The sequence below is a fragment of the Suricata suricatta genome, chromosome 14 (assembly GCF_006229205.1).
Source record: "Suricata suricatta isolate VVHF042 chromosome 14, meerkat_22Aug2017_6uvM2_HiC, whole genome shotgun sequence".
Classification (NCBI taxonomy): Eukaryota; Metazoa; Chordata; class Mammalia; order Carnivora; family Herpestidae; genus Suricata; species Suricata suricatta.
The window spans coordinates 51,230,171-51,251,874 of NC_043713.1; the positions used below are offsets into that span (position 1 = coordinate 51,230,171).

At 35.0% G+C, this 21,704-nt stretch overlaps 1 protein-coding gene across 1 annotated transcript in view; it reads left to right on the forward strand.

Annotated features, from left to right (window-relative positions):
* SMCHD1 (structural maintenance of chromosomes flexible hinge domain containing 1) overlaps positions 1-21,704 on the forward strand; it is a 150,052-nt gene that overhangs the window by 1,343 nt on the left and 127,005 nt on the right. Inside the window, exons 2-5 of the mRNA XM_029922155.1 lie at positions 7,019-7,094; positions 7,762-7,923; positions 12,267-12,349; positions 12,992-13,122. Coding sequence (XP_029778015.1) covers positions 7,019-7,094; positions 7,762-7,923; positions 12,267-12,349; positions 12,992-13,122 — 452 coding nt within the window. The remainder of the gene's footprint in view (positions 1-7,018; positions 7,095-7,761; positions 7,924-12,266; positions 12,350-12,991; positions 13,123-21,704) is intronic.

Genomic DNA, 21,704 nt, shown 5'->3' on the forward strand with positions numbered 1-21,704 from the left:
GTATCCCCAGTGTCTAGAACTGTGCCTGGCACATGGCAGATGCTGAAATTATAAACAGTGCATTCATTCTGTGCCTGAATATAGCAGATTCACATGTATTTGAAAACCAAATGAATGAATGCTCATCTTTTTTCTGATGAATGTTTTCAAAACCATTTCAGAAAAAGGAAACTCTTCATGTACGTTATTGTTAAAAATATCAGCACATTAAAGAAAATACGAAACGGGAAAAAAGTAAACCTTTTCATTACTATAAAATTTGTAACTACTAGTAGCACTTGGGGTTATTTCTTTATATCCTTACCCTGGCTTTTTTTTTTATAGCTGTAATACATGTTTGTAGTCTATTTTTTCAGTTAATATTGTCAGTATTTTTCTCTTTTAATGCAAGTCTTCATAATCAAAGTTTGAAATGGTTTGTTTAGTACATAACCAAACCCCTTCTTTTTGTTAACATTTACATTACATTCAATTTTAAGTGCCATGATAAACATCTTGAATACATAGTGTTTTATGTCTTTTTCTTTAGAATCTTGGAAGTGAAATTTCTTTATCAAAGGTCAGGAATATTTTTAATGCTCTTGATAGGTATTTTCAGATTTGTTTTCAGTAAGGTTCTACTAATTTACTCTCTTTCTAGAAATCTCTGTGAGAAGTCTCAGTAATTGTTAGATAAGGGAAGTATTATTACAGAAGTGGTAATGCACTTTTGGAGATGGTAACTCATTTAAGCAAAATAGATAGTTCAGACTCGAATTAGGATTCAAACCCAGAACCCGTATTTTTTCTGTTATACCATTGAACCTCAAATTAAGTTGTTATAGGGAATAAATATATTTATTCCATTCCTTCAGTATTTTAATTTGAAAATCAAGCAAAATATTTTTTTGACTAATTCATTCCTCCTCCTTCCCACTTCTTTCTCCTGGAAGAGAAAAGGTTAAATTTAATCAGAGGTGAAAGGGAAGAACTAGTGAGAAAAAAAAATGGAAGGCTAACTTTTTTGCAGAAATTACTTTTTGAAAGCATCATTAGATTATGTAACCTAATCCCATAACCTTGTGTCCATTACCTACATGAAGAACTGCATTAAATTTCTAATTTAATTCCAAGGTTATAAGTTAATAAGCAGTGTAACTGGGGTTAAAATCTAGTCTCTTTGATTCTGAAGCTTGTATTTTTATTTTTAAAAACCTCCACAGTACCCATGCTATTTACTAAAGCTTTTATTTTATTTTATTTTATTTTTGTTGGAGAGGAGGCAAAATAGTGCACTAAGTTAAAGTTTTTCATTAAAACTTGAACTGGTAAGTGTTTGAAGTGCTAGAAGGTATTATAGATCCTAAACTGTTTTGGGGGGAAAGTTCACCTTGTGGAAAAAGGGAGCAATCAAGAGGAAAGAAGAAAGAGTTTTTTGTTTTGTTTTGTTTTTTAAAGGAGGAATAGATTTGGAAGAATCCCGTAGACTTGTGATAAGCAGCTATGGACTTCACCTGAGCCCTTGTGGCCTCGCAGAATCATAGAAGAGAATTCATTTGACTAGCTATTAAGATATACCCAGGGGTGCCTGGGTGGCTCAGTCGGTTAAGCCTCCGACTTCGGCTCAGGTCAGATCTCACGTTCGTGGGTTCGAGCCCCGCGTCGGGCTCTGTGCTGACGGCTAGCTCAGAGCCTGGAGCCTGCTTCCAGTTCTGTGTCTCCTTCTCTCTCTGACCCTTCCCCTCTCATGCTCTGTCTCTTCTGTATCAAAAATTAATAAAACATTAAAAAAATTAAAAAAAAAAAGATATACCCAGATGTTAAGCTACACGTATGCAAACCTCCCCCACCCCCTCCATCTCCAGTTTTGAGGAAATGCTTACTTTTTCCTTTGTGTGGTTCCACAGGTTCCACAATACCTTGTTACTCTACCATGGCACTTACTGTATCATCATACTTAAAAAAATCTGTATGCTCCTTGAGGGCAGGAGCCTTCCTAATAGTTGGTTTATAGCTGTTAAATGAATCACTCTCTTCCTTTAAAAATTTTTTTTGTACATAGGGTACACATATTAAAAATTTTGAAGATGAGGGGTGCCTGGCAGGCTCATTTGGTGGAGCATGTGACCCTGAATCTTGGGGTTGTGGGTTTGAGCCCCATGTTGGGTGTAGAAATTACTTAAAATTTTAAGAATTTTTTCCCAGAAGATTAAAAGAAGAAGCAAAAGTAGATATAGGAAGGAATAAAATAGTAACCTGAGAAGAGGTAATAAACTTTGATACTATCTTCCACCATTGCTGAGCCATGAAATCAGCTTTGAGTTTCTTAGAGGTCAAAACAAGGAAAGAGAATTGATAGAAAAACTAGTGTCTATAAAATTAAAAAAAAAAAACCTACCTGCTAGTGAAGCAAAACTTTGAGAAAAATTTTTCTCTAGATTCCTTTCAAATCCTGATAAGATGGACAATATCCTTAAAGATAGGAAAGGCTGCTGTTTAGTTCCTTTAATGCACAATAGGGTATGTGTTATTTAGGGTAATGCAGGTTAGGGTTATTTAGGTTAACCAGCAGCGACTCAAATTTTTTGAAGTTTTTTTTCTTTCTTTTTTTTTTTTTTAGGTTTACTTATTTGTTTTTTGAGAGAGAGAAAGTGTGAGGCAGAGAGAAGGGGAATCCTAAGCTGGCTCCACTTTGTCAGCATGGAGCCCAACATGGGACTCAAGAACTGTGAGATCATGACTTGAGCCAAAGTTGGATACTTGACCACCTGAGCCTCCCAGGCGCTCCTCAGATTTTTTTTTTTTTTTTAAAGAAATTCCTCACTCACATGCATTATGGGTGTTACTGGTCTGTGTGTGATTCAGAAACAAAACCTGCACTTTGGGTATAATGTCAAAGGACAAATCATTAAAGGCTAGTTTGCAGAGTTTCAGAACAATGCACTGAAATATATAGTTTCTGACTTAATTCATGGATGAAAGTCAAAGTATTTGAAGACTTCATGGACTCAGCCCTTTAGAAATAATTCTTAAAATTGGCTTTTGAGAAAAGTTGGACAGCAGGTAGTTTGAAGCTGACCTAAAGAGATAGAGGGCAGGTAATTTTTATTACCCATTAAAGGTAGATCTGTCTGCTTTACCAATTAACCCAGAAAAAGATGGGATCAAAGTGTTAATAAAAATGAAAAAACCTAATCCAGTCTCTTGCCCCAATAGAATGCTGTTCTGCTTTCATATAGGGAAAGGCAGAAGTTGTTTATCTGTATTCAAGGCCAGGTTAAGACAAAACTTGAAAGATTTTAGTTTATGTCTGATAAGATAGAATTTAGACTAAAAATATGGAGAGAGAAGGATATGCCATCTTGAATAAGAGCATAATGAATAATGTAAAAAAATACTTTATATTTGTCAAATGTCAAAGATTTAAAAATATTGAGAAAAATTATGATTTCGAGAAGTACTTTTTATATACAGAATTTTAGGTAAGGAAGACAAAAAGATAGTATATTAAATAATATTAATCGAGAGAGTTTATGGAATAATCAGATATATTTATTCAGATGTACATAAATCTTAAAAATTTAACTTGACACATAGTTTTTCAGTAATTGTAAGAACAGAATTTACAGGGTGCATAAGCACATGGTCTAACAATTGGGCACTGTAGAAATAAAGTAAAGACTTCTTACATAAAACTAATAAGGTCTATAAAGTCAATTTTTATTTGTTAAACAAGTACAATTTTATTCCTCATCAGTTTACGTCCATAGCTTCATTTCTGTAGGATAGAATTGCATAGGATATGATTATCTTTAATTTTAGTAAAGTATATCAGATTGCTTTTGTTTGTTTGTTTATTTAAGTAACCTCTGCATCTAACATAGGGCTAGAGCTCAAGACCCTGAGGTCAAGAGTCACATGCTCTTTGGACTGGGCCAGGCAGGCACCCCCAGATTGCTTTTCAGTATAGTTGTATTGATGATCAGTCTTTTTTTTTTTTAATATTTATTTATTTTTGAGAGAGCACGAGTGGGGGAGAGGCAGAAAGTGAGGGAGACAGAGGATTCAAAGTGGGCTCTGTGTTGACAGCAGCAAATCCAGTGTGGGACTTGAAACCACAAACCATGAGATCATGACCTTGGCTGTCATGACCACTAAGGTGCCCCTAATTATCAGTCTTATTAGCAGTGTATAAGGCCCAACTTCCCTGTATGGAGGCCTGTACTTTATGTTATCAGGTCTTAAAATTTTTGCCAACCTCATGGGAATGATAACCAAGTTGTTTTAATTTCTCTACTAACTAGTGAGGATGAGCATATCTTCTAATTTTTTTCCTATGTGGCTTGCACTTTTTGTATATTTTCAGAAATCCTTTTCTCTACTAAAAATTATTCCTCTGTTTTTCTCTAAAATTTTGTGTTAATATGCAGCATCTTTAATACTCTTGAAATTTCTTTTTGTGTATATTAAGATGAGGTCTTTATTTTAACTAATTTTATGCAGTTATCTAGTTGTCAGTATCATTCATTGAAATTATTCTTTCCCTATCAAAGTATACTGTCACCTCCTATTTCTATGTTTATATGTGGGTCTGATTCAGGGTCCACTGTTCTCTTTCACTACCCTATTATTGTATATTTTATTTTATGTTACACATTTTTCTTATAAAAAGCTTCAAACATAAAGAGATAATGGTGTAATGAGCCCACATTAACTCATCCAGATGCAACAGTTACCACAGATTTTTACCACACAGGTATCATTTTTGTCTTTTGTAGCATATTCTGTTTCTTGGTTCACTTTACTTCTATATATTCACGTGCATTTCTGTGATCACACCATTAGAATTAACATCTTAAAGTATTGTCTAATAGCTTTGTTCATATATAGGTATCTATGATTTTTTCAAAATGTCTTTTTATAGTTGGTTTTTTAAAATCAAGAGTCCATCAGGGTCCTCATGTTGAATTCGGTTTTTATGTGTCTTAATTCTTTTCAGATTTAGAGCGTTTGAGCAAAACTCTTCCCTCAATCTCAGAATTTTTCCTGACTTTGGCCTGTTCAAGAAATCAAGCAGGTTTTTCTTTAGTAGTGCACATTATGGATTTGTCTGTGCACCTTCATGGTGTAATTTAACTTGTTTTATCTCCACATATTCTATAAACAAACTATTTTTAAAGGTTTATAAGCAAAATTTAGGTTCAGCTTCTTTGAAGTATGGAGGCAAAGAATACTTCATAGGTGGTGCTGGTACTTGATGTTACATCATATTGAGAGGAACGTAATAAATGAATGTTTCTCCCACCCTTAGCAAGATCATATTAGTGGGATTCAGGTGGTTTCAGCTACATTCCTCCATAACAAAATTTGATCTGATGGTTCATCCATTAATGGTAATATTCTGATTGCCATTCCTTCTGTATTAGCTGGAATTCTCTAAAGAACCACTTTGCCTCATCAATTAGAGCTCTTTGCTTATCCCCTAAATACAGTTGGTACCAAAAAGGGAGGATAAATGCTATATTTTCCCCCTTAAAAATTCTTTTTAAGTGTGTTTATTTTGAGAGAGCATAAGAGCACACAACTGGAGGAGGGACAGAGAGAAGGAGAAACAGAATCCCAAGCAGGCTCTATGCCATCAACACAGAATCCTACATGGGACTTGAACTCATGAGCTGTGAGATCATGACCAGAGCCAAGATCTGGAGTGCTCAATTAACTGTACTACCTAGGCCCCCTATATGTTTTCACCTTTAATTAATCAGTGTTTAGAGTAAGGATTTGGTGGTTTAATTAATTTCAGTAGGAACCAATAAGTGTCTTAGTATCACTATTGAAGACTTGAGTGTCATTAATCTAGATTTTTTTTTTAGTTTGGTGGCAAGGTTGGTCTAAGATTAGTACATCATTACCTGAAGCAGAAGTCAGTCTTTTAACTATACATTGTTGTAGTGTTTAATTAAAAATTTTTTTTAAACTTTATTTATTTTTGAGAGACAGAGAGAGGCAGAGCATGAGCAGGGGGGGGGGAAGGAGAGAGAGATACAGACTCCAGAGCAGGCTCGGGCTCTGAGCTAGCTGTTTGTTAGCACAGAGCCCAATTTTGGGGCTTGAACTCACGAACTGTGAGACCATGACCTGAGCTGAAGTTGGACGCTCAACTGACTGAGCCACCCAGGCGCCACTGTATTGTTTAATTTTAGAAAGAGCATGTGTCTTTTAACTTTAAGGATACATAAAATTTTAGTGAAAATGTTTACTCATTTTTCTCTTCCTCATTTTCTGATCAGTTGTAAAATTTCTATTTTTTGCATGTTCATTGGTTATTCATTTGTATTTTCTCCTTTTGATCATGACTTTTTGTTCTTTCCTTTTTGTTGATCTTCATCTTGTTTTATGAAGGCTTTTTGTTTCCTCAGGATGCTCTTTGTCTCCTGTTGGAATTTCCTCTCAGAATTTATAATTTTCTTTAATTTATTAAGTTACTCTTTTGGTAGTGGTTATAATAGATTAAAGAGATTCATTAATACAGAAGATCCTGCATAGCATGGCTATCCTTACCTCTGTGTTATAAATACTAACTTCTCCTTTTTTTCTAGTACTTTTCATTTTCATGTATTTAAATATTTAATCTATGTGAAAATAGTGTTAATGCTTTGCTCCAAATAAGTTTACTTATGTATTGACATGAAATAGCATCCCTTTTGCCTAGGAGGCCCTGCTCATATTAAAACTTTTTTTTTTTTATTAAAACTCTTTGAAATACTCCATCTAATCATCATGCTCCTAGGTGACTTTATGTGCCTATAGCAGAAAAAAAACCTTGTTAAGCAAATAGGTAATTAATAGATAGAGCTGTCCTTAAATATGCAAAGGAAAAAATTTAAAGTATCAAGTTTATTTTAAAGTATCAAGACGTATATTTCTTAGTAATTGTTACAAGTTTATAATATACTATCAATATTTTCATATTCTTATGAACTTGAATGGTTTATTTCCTTTGTGTAATAATTGATTTTATTCCTGTTATTTTGGATAGACACTTGGCATTTCACCTGAAGAGAAATTTGTTATTACAACAACAAGTAGGAAAGAAATTACCTGTGATAATTTTGGTAAGCCGTGTTTAATTGATGCTTTTATATTTAGTATGTTCTAGTGCATTATAAGGCAGTATATTCACTATTTCATTACACAGATAAGCATCTAAAATTATTGATAATTTTGGCTACTTTTTTGGGGTGGAGGGGAAACTGATTATATGTAACAGTTTGTGTAGCAGTCATATTTTTCAAACAATTATAGAAAAATAGTTATCAGTTACGGCTGCAGGAGATGAGACTTTGTGTAATACCTGGCCACATTTCTTTTACATGGTCCCTCAAGAAGTTAATTCTCACCAACTTAGATTTTTCCACTGTCTTTTTAATCCATTTAGATTCCAGGATCTGCCAGGTTTTTTTCATGCCTGACTCCTCTTGAATTTAATCCTACTTTGCCATTCATGTTAATACCATTCGAATGTAGTTTTTCATCTGATTTCCTGTGACAGTTTAACTTATTAAGAATTGAATGTTTTAGATGAGTAGAAATATTTGGGCCAATTCTACTGTATTATCCTTAATAAAACACAACTGAATTTTTAGATAGATCCATTGTTTGAGGGTTTGCCTGTACCATCTTTAAAGATACCTTATAGATCTAATTTGCATATTCAGAGTTATAAATTCATTGTATTTCTGATGCTAGTGTAGCACTTAGGTTATTACCTTTTAATTACAGATGACACTGTTAAAGATGGAGTCACTCTATACCTGCTACAGTCAGTCAATCAGTTACTACTTACAGCTACAAAAGAACGAATTGACTTCCTACCTCACTATGACACACTGGTTAAAAGTGGAATGTATGAATATTATGCAAGTGAAGGACAAAATCCTTTGCGTAAGTATTACATCTGTACTAATTTCGACAAACTATTACTATATTTTATCCCTTGACCACACTTTTAAAAATTCTTCACTTTTAAAAAGTTCTATTTCTACTTTATTAGAAGATATGATCGGTCATTGTGAACTCCCTTGCTTCAACCTCTTCATCACAATATATTTCTTTTTCTAAGTCTTCTTCAGAGTAAAGATACCTCTCCTTTAAAACTAATCCAGTATTAAAATTTCTCCCACTTTAAGATTTAAGAAATACTGTACCTACATTATCTTTCCATCTCCTGTATACTCTGATTTATTCTTCCTGGCTTCCTGTAGACCTCTTCGAATTGAGAAAATATTTTTTTTGCTTTACAAATTTGCATAGCTGAACTGCACAAGTAAGTGGTTTGTGGTCTGGTCTCCATTTCTTATTTCTTTCTATCTTTACTTCTCACCAGTTTTTATTCTACCTTTGAATTGTTTGCTAATGATCTTTATAAATCAGTTGCTCTAGAGAGTCTTTTCTGTCTGGACCCTGCCAACATGTTCAGTACTACTTAGATATTCATTATAAACTTATTACAAATATTTTTTCTCATTGTATATGCATTATAGTTCGTAGGAAACTGGAAAATATAGATAAGCATAAAGAACATAGAGAACATCGTATCTCTATCATACAGATGTAACTACCGCTTACACTTTGGGGTTTATCATTTCAGACCTTTTCATAATTTTTTTAGTGGTTTTATATGGTGCATACTTCTTTAACCTACTTTTTTTGTTTAAGATAAAGTGAACATCTTTAATATATATGTCAGTGTATATTTGTTTTTAGTGTTTACACATTATTTATATAAATTTCTTTGAACAATGTTCCAGTGTTAGACACTTAGGTTGTTTTTAGTCTTTATGTTACACATGACTGAATATTCTTTCGTTTATATCTTTGTACACTTTCTTACCTTAAGTACAAGTATTATTATTGCTATCAGCTACAGTGCCAGTCTCTATGCCGAATGCTTTATGAACATTATCTTATTTAATCCTTAATCCTAAGTGGTATCTAATGTTAGATATGACCCTACTTTGCAGAAGAAACTGAGGCTAAGAGATTTTAGGTAGCTAGACAAAGGCTACCCTACTAGAAAGTTTTGGAGCAGGATTTGAACCCTAGCAGAGGAACTACAGAACTTGAACTCCTAACCATTATGTTTATTACCTCTGATGTTGTTCTTTATATACAAGAAAGCTACCATCTTATTTCCTCCATCTTAAAAATATCATACTTACTTTCACCAGCGACTGCCAAGTTTTTTGCTCCAGTTTACAGCAAAACTTCTCAAAAGAGTTGACTGTATTTACTGTCAGCAGTGCCGCTCCTCTTCCCATTCTCTCCTTTTCATTCTCTTGTACATTTTTTTAAGAGAGTGCGAGCCAGGGGAGAGTAGTAAAAAGAGTATCTTAAACAGGTTCTATGCTCAGCGCCAAGCCCAGCACAGAGCTCGATCCCACAACGCTGGGACCATGACCTGAGCATGAAATCAGGCTCAAATGATTGAGCCACCCAGTTGCCCTTGTACTTAATGCTTTGGAAGCCACCAGTGACTGAATCCAGTGATCAGTTTTCAGGTCTCATTTTACTCAAGGCATTGACAGTTTATCACTTCTTTGTCCTTGATAAAATAATCTTCACTTTTGAGAAGCCATACTTTATTTTGTTTCTACCTCACTGCCTTCTGTGTAGTCTTCTTTTTCCATCTTCTTTTCTCCCTCCTCACCCTTTTTTTATTGAGATATAATTGACCTGCCTCCTCAACCTTAATATTGAAGTACCTCAGGGCTTAGTCCTTGGTTCCCTACCTTCTCTTACTTAGTCATCCTGTCCAATGTCATGGTTCTAAATACCATCTTTATGGTAGTAACTCCTAAATGGAGGTGGTAGAAATGGTAGTTTTTAGTTAAATATTGATAAGAACATCAGACATATCTCCTGAATTCCAGTTTTGTCTATCCAGCTTACCATGTGTTATCGCCATTAGAATATCTAAGACGGGACCCTTGATCTGATCTGTGAATCCTAACTACACATAATTTTCCCATCCAAATTGATTAATGCTTTGTTCTTTCAGTTTATTAGGCTAACATGAATCAGATTGATTCATCTTTCATTCAGTCTGTCAGAAAGTTCTGTTGGCACTATCTTCAGTGTTTATCTAGGAAGGACCATTTCTGTTTCAAAAACCTAATTTCAAGGAATCAGCACCTAGATTATATAGTGCACTCTTAATTCATCTCTATCTTTACATGACTGTCCACGTAAGGTTTGAGAAGTCAGATTGTGTTACTCTTCTACTGAAAACACTGATGGCTCCCAATTTCACTGAGAATAAAGGATGATGTCTTTTTAATCACTTGTATGGTCTTTGTAGCTCTGTTTTGTTAGTTCTTTGCAACTCTTCTTTTTACTTGTTCATTTCACCCCAGTACCAGCTCTATACTCAGCTTAGGGCCTTCTGCCTGTAATACTCTTTGTCCAGATAGGCCCTGTCTCATTCCCTCACCTCTCAGAAGTTTTGTTTATTTATTACCTTCTTAACAAAAATTAACCTGTGTAAGATTGCAACTGTGTTTTCTTTGTGCCTTTACTGTTATGTAGTCTCTTTTCTCTGCTTTTTCTTTTCTCTGTCACATACACAACCTTCTAACATGCTTATGATTATATTTTCCATCTTTCTCACTTTTCCATCTTTTACTTAGAATGTTAACTCCACAAGAATAGGACTCTTGTCTGCTTTGTTCTATTCCTAGAATAATGCCTGAAAATAGTGAGTGCTTAAATATTTGCATATTGAATGAAGTTGTTAATTCTTTCTCTGGAGATAGATTTCTAAATATATAATTATGGAGTGAATAGGTATGTTCATTTTCAAGATTGGATATAGATTTAATTACCTTCCAGTTTAGTTGTACTAGTTATCATTTCTGTTGTCATATGATGAAACAGAAAATCTCCCTGTTTAAGTTTTTGCTTTGATTACTGTGACTTTACATTCCTAGATCTTTCCCTCCTTTTGTTTCACTGAGCTTTGGGGCTGCTTCTTGTTTTTCTTGACCATATAGTGGATATTTCTTCAAGTCATGTTGCTCTTTTTTTATACTTTTCTCTCAATGCTGATCCAAGCCTTAACTATTTGGTCAGTGAAGCAAAAACTTTACCTCTGGCTGTTTTTATTCTCTCAAGCCTGGTATCAGTTCTAGTTCCCTATGGAACGCCTCTACTCATTGCTTTGATATAGTGGTAGGGCATTGCAGCTAAAACAATGATTTTTTTCTTTCCTCTCTAAATTTACCCTTAATGGTAAATATGACCATTTATCCGGTCTTCTAGAGCAAAGACTCAAAACCATCTTGAATTTTTTTTCTTTGGTTCATTTATATCTGTACAGATACCAAATTTTTCCCTCCAAATTTCTCTTTTAATTCTTTCTTTTCCTCCCATTTCCTCCAGTGCTCCTCCTCCATTTTCTAGACGTTATCATTGGCCAGATCCTTATATGTAATCTGATTTGCAGTAACTTCTTTGTAGTTTATAAACATAGCCATCCTGTAACTGTTTAGACTGTGGGATGCTTGCTGGGGTGCTACTGTGTAGATTAATTATAGTGTTAGTTGGGTTATGCTTTAGGGAAAGTAAGAGACATAAATTTGGTATGTTCTTCTTTTTAACTAAGGACATAAAAGTGGGAAATGGTTTGAGTAGTGACCTTGAAGAAAATAGAATATTAGGTAATAGTAGTGAGCCATTGATAAGTTGAGTATCAGGTTGGTTGTGTTGTAGGAAATAATTAGTGAAACAGACATGTTCTGCCATTTAACAAGTTGCTGTTAGTCATAAGATTTCCATATCTAAATTAGTTCTTAATAGACACTTTTATAGTTACTTTATATTTGCCCCCTCATCTCTAAATGTATTTACTTTTGACTTGCGCATGATGTATTATGTGCCACGAACTAGTATTTGATTTTATGGTTATGGTCTTCTGTTTGTCTTCTATGTCTGTATGTCTGTCTTTAGATTATAAACTCCTTGAAGCCAGGAATCATGGCTGGCTGACTCATGCCGTATAGTGCCTTACAAGTACTGGTTGATGACTGCTTTTTTGTGCTGGTGGTGATTGGTGATGATGCCTTTATTATGTATTAAATCATTAGGATCAGGATAATACTTTAATTCTAGCTCTTTGGAAAATAAAAGTGATGTCTTAAGGTACTTCAGAGTTTCTTCTACTTTGTACTTTTAAATGAAGTATTTGGGAGGGAAAAGTTAATCAGCGATGTCTTCTCATTCTCTTCCAGCATTTGCTCTTGCAGAATTAATTGACAATTCATTGTCTGCTACTTCTCGAAACACTGGTATTAGAAGAATACAGATCAAATTGGTAAGAAAATAATTCTATAAAGAAGTTTAACTTTTCCTATTGTAGAAGTACCATAAGTTCATTGTAAAAAAATTAGAAAATAAGATCAAAAACTAAAGTAGAAATAATTATCTGATGTGTCTTCATTGTTAAAATTTCTTATGTGCCTTTTTTCTATGTATGTATGTATGTGTGATCATAGCATACATTTTGTTTTTTGTGATCTTCTGCTTTCCCTTGAGAGTATGTTGTAGATATTTGTCATATCATGAATATTCTGCAGTATAATATTGCATTGCAACAGTTTCATTTATTGGCTATATAATAAACTATGTAATCTGTTGTTGAACATTTAGGTTTTTTCCTGTATTTTTGCCATTATAAGCAGTGCTGGCATGATGAACATCTTTATAGGTCTTTGTACACATCTCTAATTCTCTAATTCTAATTCCATTTCTGAGAAATGTAATTTCTGGATTAAAGGACACAAGAATTCTAAGGCCTTTGATTTATATAGCTGAAGTACCTTTTAGAAAGTTGTAATACATTTATACTTCAACCAGCAATGTATGAGTGAGCCCATTGAATTATTTCTTTAATGTTTACTTTTTATATTTTTGATATTGATTTGACTTTTCCTGTCTTTGTGAACTTATCCCATAGCTTTTTGATGAAACACAAGGAAAACCTGCCGTTGCAGTAATAGATAATGGAAGAGGAATGACCTCTAAACAGCTTAACAACTGGGCCGTGTATAGGTTGTCAAAATTTACAAGGCAAGGTGACTTTGAAAGGTTAGAAAACCTTACTTTTTTGATGGGCAGCTGGGAATTTTAATAAACATAGGAACTCTAATATTTCTTTAGGTAAATGTGGAACATCAGAAGTTTTGACATTATCAGCATGTATATCATCAGCATATATACTTAGATTTTTATGTTATTGAGTTTTTATTATCAATACTTAGAAGTAGTCAAAATTACATGTATTTTGCCTTTCCACTGAAGAATTATTTTTGCTTTTTCTAAGATGTATAGAAGTTATTATGATACATTAAGTACTTTGGACCTTTCCCCCTTTCCTTACTAAACTTTGATGAGAGCTCTGTGGTCTCTAGAGCAATAGGTTGGTTTTAAACTAGGCTTTAGAAAGCACCTGATGTGACTTGCAGAGTGTCTAATGAACCACATTTAGTTCTGTTGAGTTTACTGTTGGCTCTGCTTTCAGGGTTCTGCTTAATAAAACATTCACAGCTGTTAGGGAGTAGACTCTAGTCAAGAGTTTTGTATCAGAATATGCTTGTAGAAAATACCCTGAATGAGAACGTTAAAGGGGAAACAAAATCTACCAGAAGTTGTCAGGGATATAAAGATTTAGGTCTTTGGGATATTAACTGAATTTTAGTAAGAACTATGACCCACAAGTCTTTTGATATTTTCAGCTATGTTGTGTACTTCAGGTAGCACACTTGGGAAGAATCTGTTGGTATTCTTCTTAGTCGTCTTCCTATTCTTAAGTAATATTTGTTCATGTCCTGGTTTTTGCTTTTTGTTATGTCAAGGAGAATCAGTCAAATTTAGCAATTATTCTTAAGTGTTAAGAATTGATACAGTTAGCACTTTTACCTTCTTGTTTCTGAAATTTAAGCACCCATAGAATTTTTATCAAATTTCTACAGATGGTATCATTGTTAGAGGAAGTATAGTGAAGAAAGTCTCAGAAGCCATTTGGCTTGGTTTGAATTTATTTCTTAATAGTTATAGGACATTGGTCAAAGTACTTTATTTCTTTGGGTTTCAGTTTACATATTTGTAAAATGTGAATAATACCTCATGAGGTTTTGTGAAAAGCAAGTCAGTTAGTACACTGTAAAATCCTTAGGAAAGAGCTTGGCTTATGGTAAGCAATCAGTAAGTAGAACACTATAAGCTATCATTTTAGTTACTACTTTCTTATTGTTAGCCTTAGACTTTTGTACAACGTTCTTTTTCATTATATTCATGAGTACATATCATTTCAAGGATTTATAAAATATCCACAGAGAAGGCAAAGACTGCTGTCTTTTATAGCCTAAGGATAGAATTTAGCATGCAGTAGAAATACTTAGGTAGAAGGGAAAGGAGAACAAATAGTATATTGGGCAAAAAAAGTTTAGAAAAATGTCATTTAAATCAAATGGAAGAGTAGAGGGAAGTAGAAACTACAGTGTTGATTAAATCTTACCTTGATTTATGGAACATGGAATCTTAATTTTTCTGTAGGTCTTAGCACATTGTAAACTTTTAAACTTTACTCAAGTTTTAGGGAAATTTTAACTTTTTAAAAATTGTTTATTTATTTATTTAGAGAGTTCGACTGGTAGGGAGAGAGAGAATCCCAAGAAGGCTCCCTGCTCAGTGTGGAGGATGATGTGGGACTCGATCTCATGAACCATGAGATCATGACCTGAGCTGAAATCAAGAGCTCAACAAACGGAGCCACCCAGGCACCCTGGGAAATTTTAATTTTTGATAGAGAGCTAACTGTTGCTTGTTTTGGTCCTACCATTTTAGATATCAGTAAACAATCAGTTGTTGTAGCTGTTATATACTCATAGTTTGCATCTAATATCGATCACTTGACCCACCCACTGTTTACTGTTAACATCAGATGCTCCCCCTCAATCCCCTAGCTTCTGCTCCTATAGAAAAAGATTATCAGTTGCTTTATTTCCAGTTTAGTTTTTACTAGCTTCCTAGGATACAGGCTATGGGGGGGAAAAAAAGGATAGCCTAAAAGTATACAGCTGACTCTTGGCCTGTAGCTTATGTTGTAGAGAGAGAAACAGAAGTAAACACATAAAAAATATATAAGCATTCCAGTCATGGGTTGTTGCTGTTAAGAAATACTGTGCATGGGGGTTGGGGGTAGGCGTGGGAGTGGGATAGAGTGCTACATTGGGCTCCAGGCTGAGCACAGAACCTGCTTGGGATTCTGTCTCTCAGTCTCTCTCTGTTTCTCCCTTGTTCACTCTTGTTCTCTCTCAAAATAAATGAATAAACATTAAAAGAAAAGAAAAGAAACTATCAAGTGATATGTTAGAGCCTGATGGGCATCTCTTAAGTTAAAGTTGTTAGGTAAGAGGGCCTCTTTGAGATTACATTTGAGTTGAGGTTTGAATGATTAGAAGAAAACAGCCAAATGAAGATCTGGGGCAAGAGTATTCCAAGTAGAAAGAATACCAGCAAAGACAAAGACCCTGTAATTATTCAGCTTGTTTTGTTTGCAAAAGAGCAAGGAGTCAAGTGTGGTTAGGGCATAGCATATGAAGGGGAGAATAGAGAGATGAGGTGAGTTCTTATTTGCCAAAATTCTTTATAACTTCTGCTCAACATTGGTACTCCTCCTTCAACCCTTTTTATTTTGAAACAGTTAAAGCTAACAGATTGAAAGAGCAGTAGTAACATGTATTCTTCACCTAGATTTATTTACTGTTAACAGTCACATTTGTTATCTTCTGCATACTCACATTCCCTTCCTAAATCATTTAAGAAGTTATATTCTGGGGCGCCTGGGTGGCTCAGTCGGTTAAGCCTCTGACTTCGGCTCAGGTCAGATCCTCACGTTCGTGGGTTCGAGCCCCGCGTCGGGCTCTGTGCTGATGGCTGGCTCAGAGCCTGGAGCCTGCAGCCTGCTTCCGGTTCTGTGTCTTTCTCTCTCTGCCTCTTCCCCTCTCATGCTCTGTCTCTCTCTGTATCAAAAATAAATAAAAACATTAAAGAAAAAAATTTAAAAAAAAAAAAAGTTATATTCTTCATGACACCTCACTATTAAATACTGTAGCATATATCTCCTTCACAAGGACATTCTCAAAATAATACCATTATCATACCCAAGAAATTTATCATTGATTCAAAATATATAATGTTCATATTCACATTTTCCCCCTTTGTTATGTGTCGGTTTTTCTTTATTCTACAGTAATTTTTCACATGCATATCTTTAACAATACTAGTTTTTTTGTGGAGTTCAGGCTAGTTGTAGAAATGTTCACAGCCTGGATTCTGAGTGTTTCCTTAGCACTGTTCTTTTCCTCAGCAGTTTGTGAACATTTTCATACAGAAAAGCTGAAATTCTACAGAGATATTCCATGTATTCATATGTAGTTTCTACCATTGACAGTTACTTCCCCACTGATCTATCTATCCTACTAATCTTCAGTTCAGGCTTTGAAAATTTAATTCAAAATAAATTACAGGTATCTGTAAACTTTTTCCTAATGCTTAAAGCATTCATACCATTAACTAGAGTCTTTGTTTCTTTTGAGGTAAAATTTACATACAGTGAAATGCTCAGATCTGTCTTAAGTTTTTCATTGAATTTCTTTATTTTTTATGGTTCTATATCCATATGCCATAAAATTCACCATATTAAAGTTTACAGTTCAGTAGTTTTGAGTATAGTCACAAAGTTGTGCATCATCACCACTAAGTCCAGAACATTTTTATCACTCCAAAAAATTCTTTACCCATTATAATCACTTGTATGTCCCCTCACCTCTCTCCCTCAGTTTTGGCATAACTAATATGCTTTCAGTAGTTGTTAGTCTAATTTTTAGTTGTTTCTATACGGATTACAATTAACATCTTACAATCCAGTTTGGATTCAAAACAGTTTACTGTCCAGAATATACAAAAATTTGCTTCTATATGGTTTTTCCTCTCCCATTCCTTTTTGTTATTTTTATATAAATGACATTTTTATACATCATAGCTGCATCAACATAGTTTTATAGTTACAGTTTTATGCAGTTATCTTTTAAATCAGATAAGAATTGTCTTTAGTAACTATTTTGGACAGATCTACTAGTAACAGATTCCCTCAGTTTTTGTTTATCTGGGACTGTCTTAACCTTTCCTTCATTTTTGAAAGTTGATAGCTTTTTTCTTTTAATGCTTTGAATATGTTAGCCTACTGTCTTTGGTTCCATAGTTTCTGCTGAAGAATCAGCTGTTAATCTTATTGAGTATCCCTTGTGTGTGACTAATCTCTTCTCTTTGTCTGCTTTCCAGATTTTTTTTCCTGGCTTTTAATAGTTTTATACTGATATGTCTAAGTTTGGGTCTTTTGAGTTCCTTGAGTTCCTTCTACTTGGTGTTTGTTAAACTTCTTGGACTTGTAGATTAGTGTTTTTCATCACATTTGTGGAAGTATTTGGCCATTATTTCTTCAGATCGTTCTCTTCTCTCCTGTGGCTTCTGTTATCCATATATTGATATGCTTGATGTGGCCTAAAGGTCTCTGAAATCGTTTTCATTTTTCTTTATTCTACTTTCTTTTTGTTCCTCAAGTACTTTTCACTTGACCTGCCTTTAAGTTCACTAATTCTTTGTTCTGCCAACTCAGATCTGCTAGTGAGCCACTTACCTGAATTTTTTAAAATTGGAGAACTTTTATTTGGTTCTTTTTAAAACATAATTTCTGCTTCTGTTGTTCTTAATGTGGTGAAACACTGTTCTCATACTTCACTATTTACTTCATGATTTCTGTTTATGAAATGCATTTTAAAATAGCTGATTTAGGGGTTCCTGGGTGGCTCAGTTGGTGAAGCATCCTACTCTTAGTTTTGGCTCAGGTCATGGTCTCATGGTTCATGAGATCAAGCGCTGCATTGGGTTCTGTGCTGGCACTGCAGAGCCTACTTGGGATTCTCTCTCTGCCTTTCTCTCTACCCCACTCCCCCCAAATAAATAGACACTTAAGAAATAAAATAAAATAGCTGATTTAAATCTTTGTCCAGTAAGTCAAATGTCTGGGCTTTCTCTGAGACAGTTTCTTCTTACTGCTATTTTTCCTGTGTGTGGACTGTACTTTAATAATTTTTGGCATGGCTTATAAGTTTTTTTCTTAAAAAAAATTTTTTTTGCATTTCTTTTTTTTAATAATAGTATATTGTCAAATTGGTTTCCATATAACACCCAGTGCATCTCCCCACAAGTGCCCCCCCTCCATGACCATCAATCCCCTCCCCTTCCAACTCCCCTTGGTTTGTTCTCAGTAGTCTCTCATGATTTGTGTCCCTCTCTCTCTCCAACTCTTCTTTCCCCCTTCCTCTCCTGGTCCTCTGTTAGATTTCTCCTGTTAGACCTATGAGTGCAAACATACAGTATCTGTCCTTCTCCACCTGACTTATTTCGCTTAGCATGACCCTCTTGAGTCCATCCACTTTGCTACAGATGGCCATATTTCATTCTTTCTCATTGTCATGTAATACTCCATTGTGTGTCTGTGTATATAAATGTTCAACAGGTGATGGACATTTAGGCTCTTTCCATGATTTGGCTGTTGTTGACAGTGCTGCTGTGAACATTGGGGTACATGTATATCCTATGCATCAGCACTTCTGTATCCTTGGGTAAATTCCTAGCAGTGCTATTGCTGGGTCATAGGGAAGTTCTATTGATAGATTTTTGAGGAACCTCCATACTGTTTTCCAGAGCAGCTACACCAGTTTACATTCCTACCAACAGGGTCGGAGGGTGCCCGTCTCCGCACCATCACCAGCATCTATAGTCTCTTGATTTGTTCATTTTAGCCACTCTCACCTGTGTGAGGTGGTATCTCAGTGTGGTTTTGATTTGTATTTCCCTGATGATGAGTGATGCTGAGCATTGTTTCATGTGCCTATTGGCCATCTGGATGTCCTCTTTGGAAAAGTGTCTGTTCATGTCTTCTGCCCATTTCTTCACTGGAGTATTTGTTTTTTGGGTATGGAGTTTAGTGAGTTCCTTGTAGATTTTGGATACTAGCCCTTTATATGATATGCCATTTGCCACTATCTTTTCCCATTCTGTCGGTTGTCTATTTTTTTTTATCGTTTCCTTGGCAGTGCAGAAATATATTGATGAGGTCCCAATAGTTCATTTTTGTTCTTGATTTCCTTGCCTTTGGGGATGTGTCGAGGAGGAAATTGCTGCAATTGAGGTCAAAGAGGCTATTTCCTGCTTTCTCCTCTAGGGTTTTGATGGTTTCCTGTCTCACAGTTCAGGTCCTTTATCCATTTTGAGTGTATTTTTGTGAATGGTGTAAGAAAGTAGTGTAGTTTCATTCTTCTACATGTTGTTGTCCAGCTCTCCCAACACCACCTGTTGAAAAGGCTGTCTTTTTTCCCATTGGATACTCTTTCCTGTTTTGTCAAAGATTAATTGGCTGTACATTTGTGGGCCCAGTTCTGGGTTCCCTATTTTATTCCATTGGTCTATGTGTCTGTTTTTGTGTCAGTACCATACTGTCTTGATGATGACAGCTTTGTAGTAGATGCTAAAGTCTGGGATTGTGATGCCTCCCGTTTTGGTTGCCTTCTTTAGTATTACTTTGGCTATTGGAGGTTTTTTGTGGTTCCATATGAATTTTAAGATAGTTTGTTCTAACTTTGAGAAGAATGCTGGTGCAACTTTGATGGGGATTGCATTGAACGTGTGAATTGCTTTGGCTAATAATGACATTTTCACAATGTTTATTCTTCTGATCCATGAGCACGGAATGTTTTTCCATTTCTTTGTGTCTTCTTCAATTTCCTTCATAAGTCTTCTATAGTTTTCAGCATACAGGTCTTTTACATCTTTGATTAGATTTATTCCTGGGTATTTTATGGTTTTTTGTGCAATTGTGAATGGAATCAGTTTTTTGATTTCTCTTTCTGTTGCTTCATTTTTGGTGTATAAGAATGCAACCGATTTCTGTACATTGATTTTGTACCCTGCAACATTACTGAATTCATTGATCAGTTCTATAAAGCTTCTGGTGGAGTCGATTGGGTTTTCCATGTAGAGTATCATGTCATCTGGGAAAAGTGAAAGTTTGACTTCTTCTTTGCTGATTCTGATGCCTTTTATTTCCTTTTGTTGTCTGATTGCTGATGCTAGGACTTCCCACACTATGTTAAACAACAGTGATGAGAGTGGACATCCCTGTCGTGTCCCTGATTTCAGGGGGAAAGCTCTAAGTTTTTCCCCATTGAAGATAACATTAGCTGTGGGCTTTTTGTAAATGGCTTTTATGATGTTTAAGTGAGTTCCTTCTATCCCAACTTTCTCAAGGGTTTTTATTAAGAAGGGATGTTGTATATTGTCAAATGCTTTTTCTGTATCTATCGACAGAATCATAGGGTTTTTTTCTTTTCTTTTGTTAATGTGATGTATCACATTGATGGATTTGCAAATACTGAACCAGCCTTGTAACCCAGGAATGAATTCCACTTGATCATAATGGGTAATTCTTTTTATATGCTGTTGAATTCGATTTGCTAGTATCTTGTTGAGTATTTTTGTATCTGTGTTCATTAAGGATATTAGCCTGTAGTTCTCTTTTTTTGTTGAGTCTCTGGCTTAGGAATCAAAGTGATATGTGCTTTGTAGAATGAGTCTGGAAGTCTTCCTTCCATTTCTGTTTTTTGGACTAACGAGAAGGATGGGTGTTAACTCTGCTTTAAATGTCTGGTAGAATTCCCCTGGGAATCCATCTGACCCTGTGCTTTTATTTGTTGGGAGATTTTTGATAACTGATTCGATATCTTCATTGGTGTTGGGCCTTTTCAGATTTTTCTCTCTCTTCCCCTTTGAATTTTGGTAGTGCATGTGCAGTTAGGAACTTGGCCATTTCTTCTAGATTGTCCAGTTTGTTGACATATAATTTTTCATAGTAATTTTTCATAGTAATTGCTGATAATTGCTTGTATTTCTGAGGGATCTGTTGTAATAGATCCATTTTCCTTCATGATTTTGTCTATTTGAGTGTTCTCTCTTTCCTTAGGAGCCTAGCTAGAGGTTTATCAATTTTATTTTTTTGAAAAACCAATCTTGGATTCATTGATCTGTTCAGTTGTTTTTGTGGATTCTATCTTGTTTAATTCTGCCCTGATCTTTATTATTTCTCTTCTTTTGCTGGGTTTGGGGTGCCCTTGCTGCTCCCTTTCTAATCTCCTTAGGTGCTAAAAAAATTTTTTTTAAATGTTTGTTATTTTTGAGAGAGAGAGAGACACACACACACACACACACACACACACACACACACACTGTAAAGAGAGGAGCAAGAGAGAGAAGAGGAGATACAGAATCCAAAGCAGGCTCCATGCGCTGAGCTGTCAGCCCAGAGTCCAATGCATGCCTCACACTCAGGAACTGTGAGATCATGACGTGAACCAAAGTCGGCTCCCCAACCTACTGAGCCACACAGATGCTCCAGCTTATAATTTTTGTTGAGAATAAGATATTGTAAATAATATAGTGTGGCATCTCTGGAAATCAGATTGATCCCTCTCCCCAGGGCTTGTTTTTTTATTCTGTTTTTTGTTGTTAGTTGTATAGTTACCCCTCTAAACTAATTCTGTAGAGTCAGT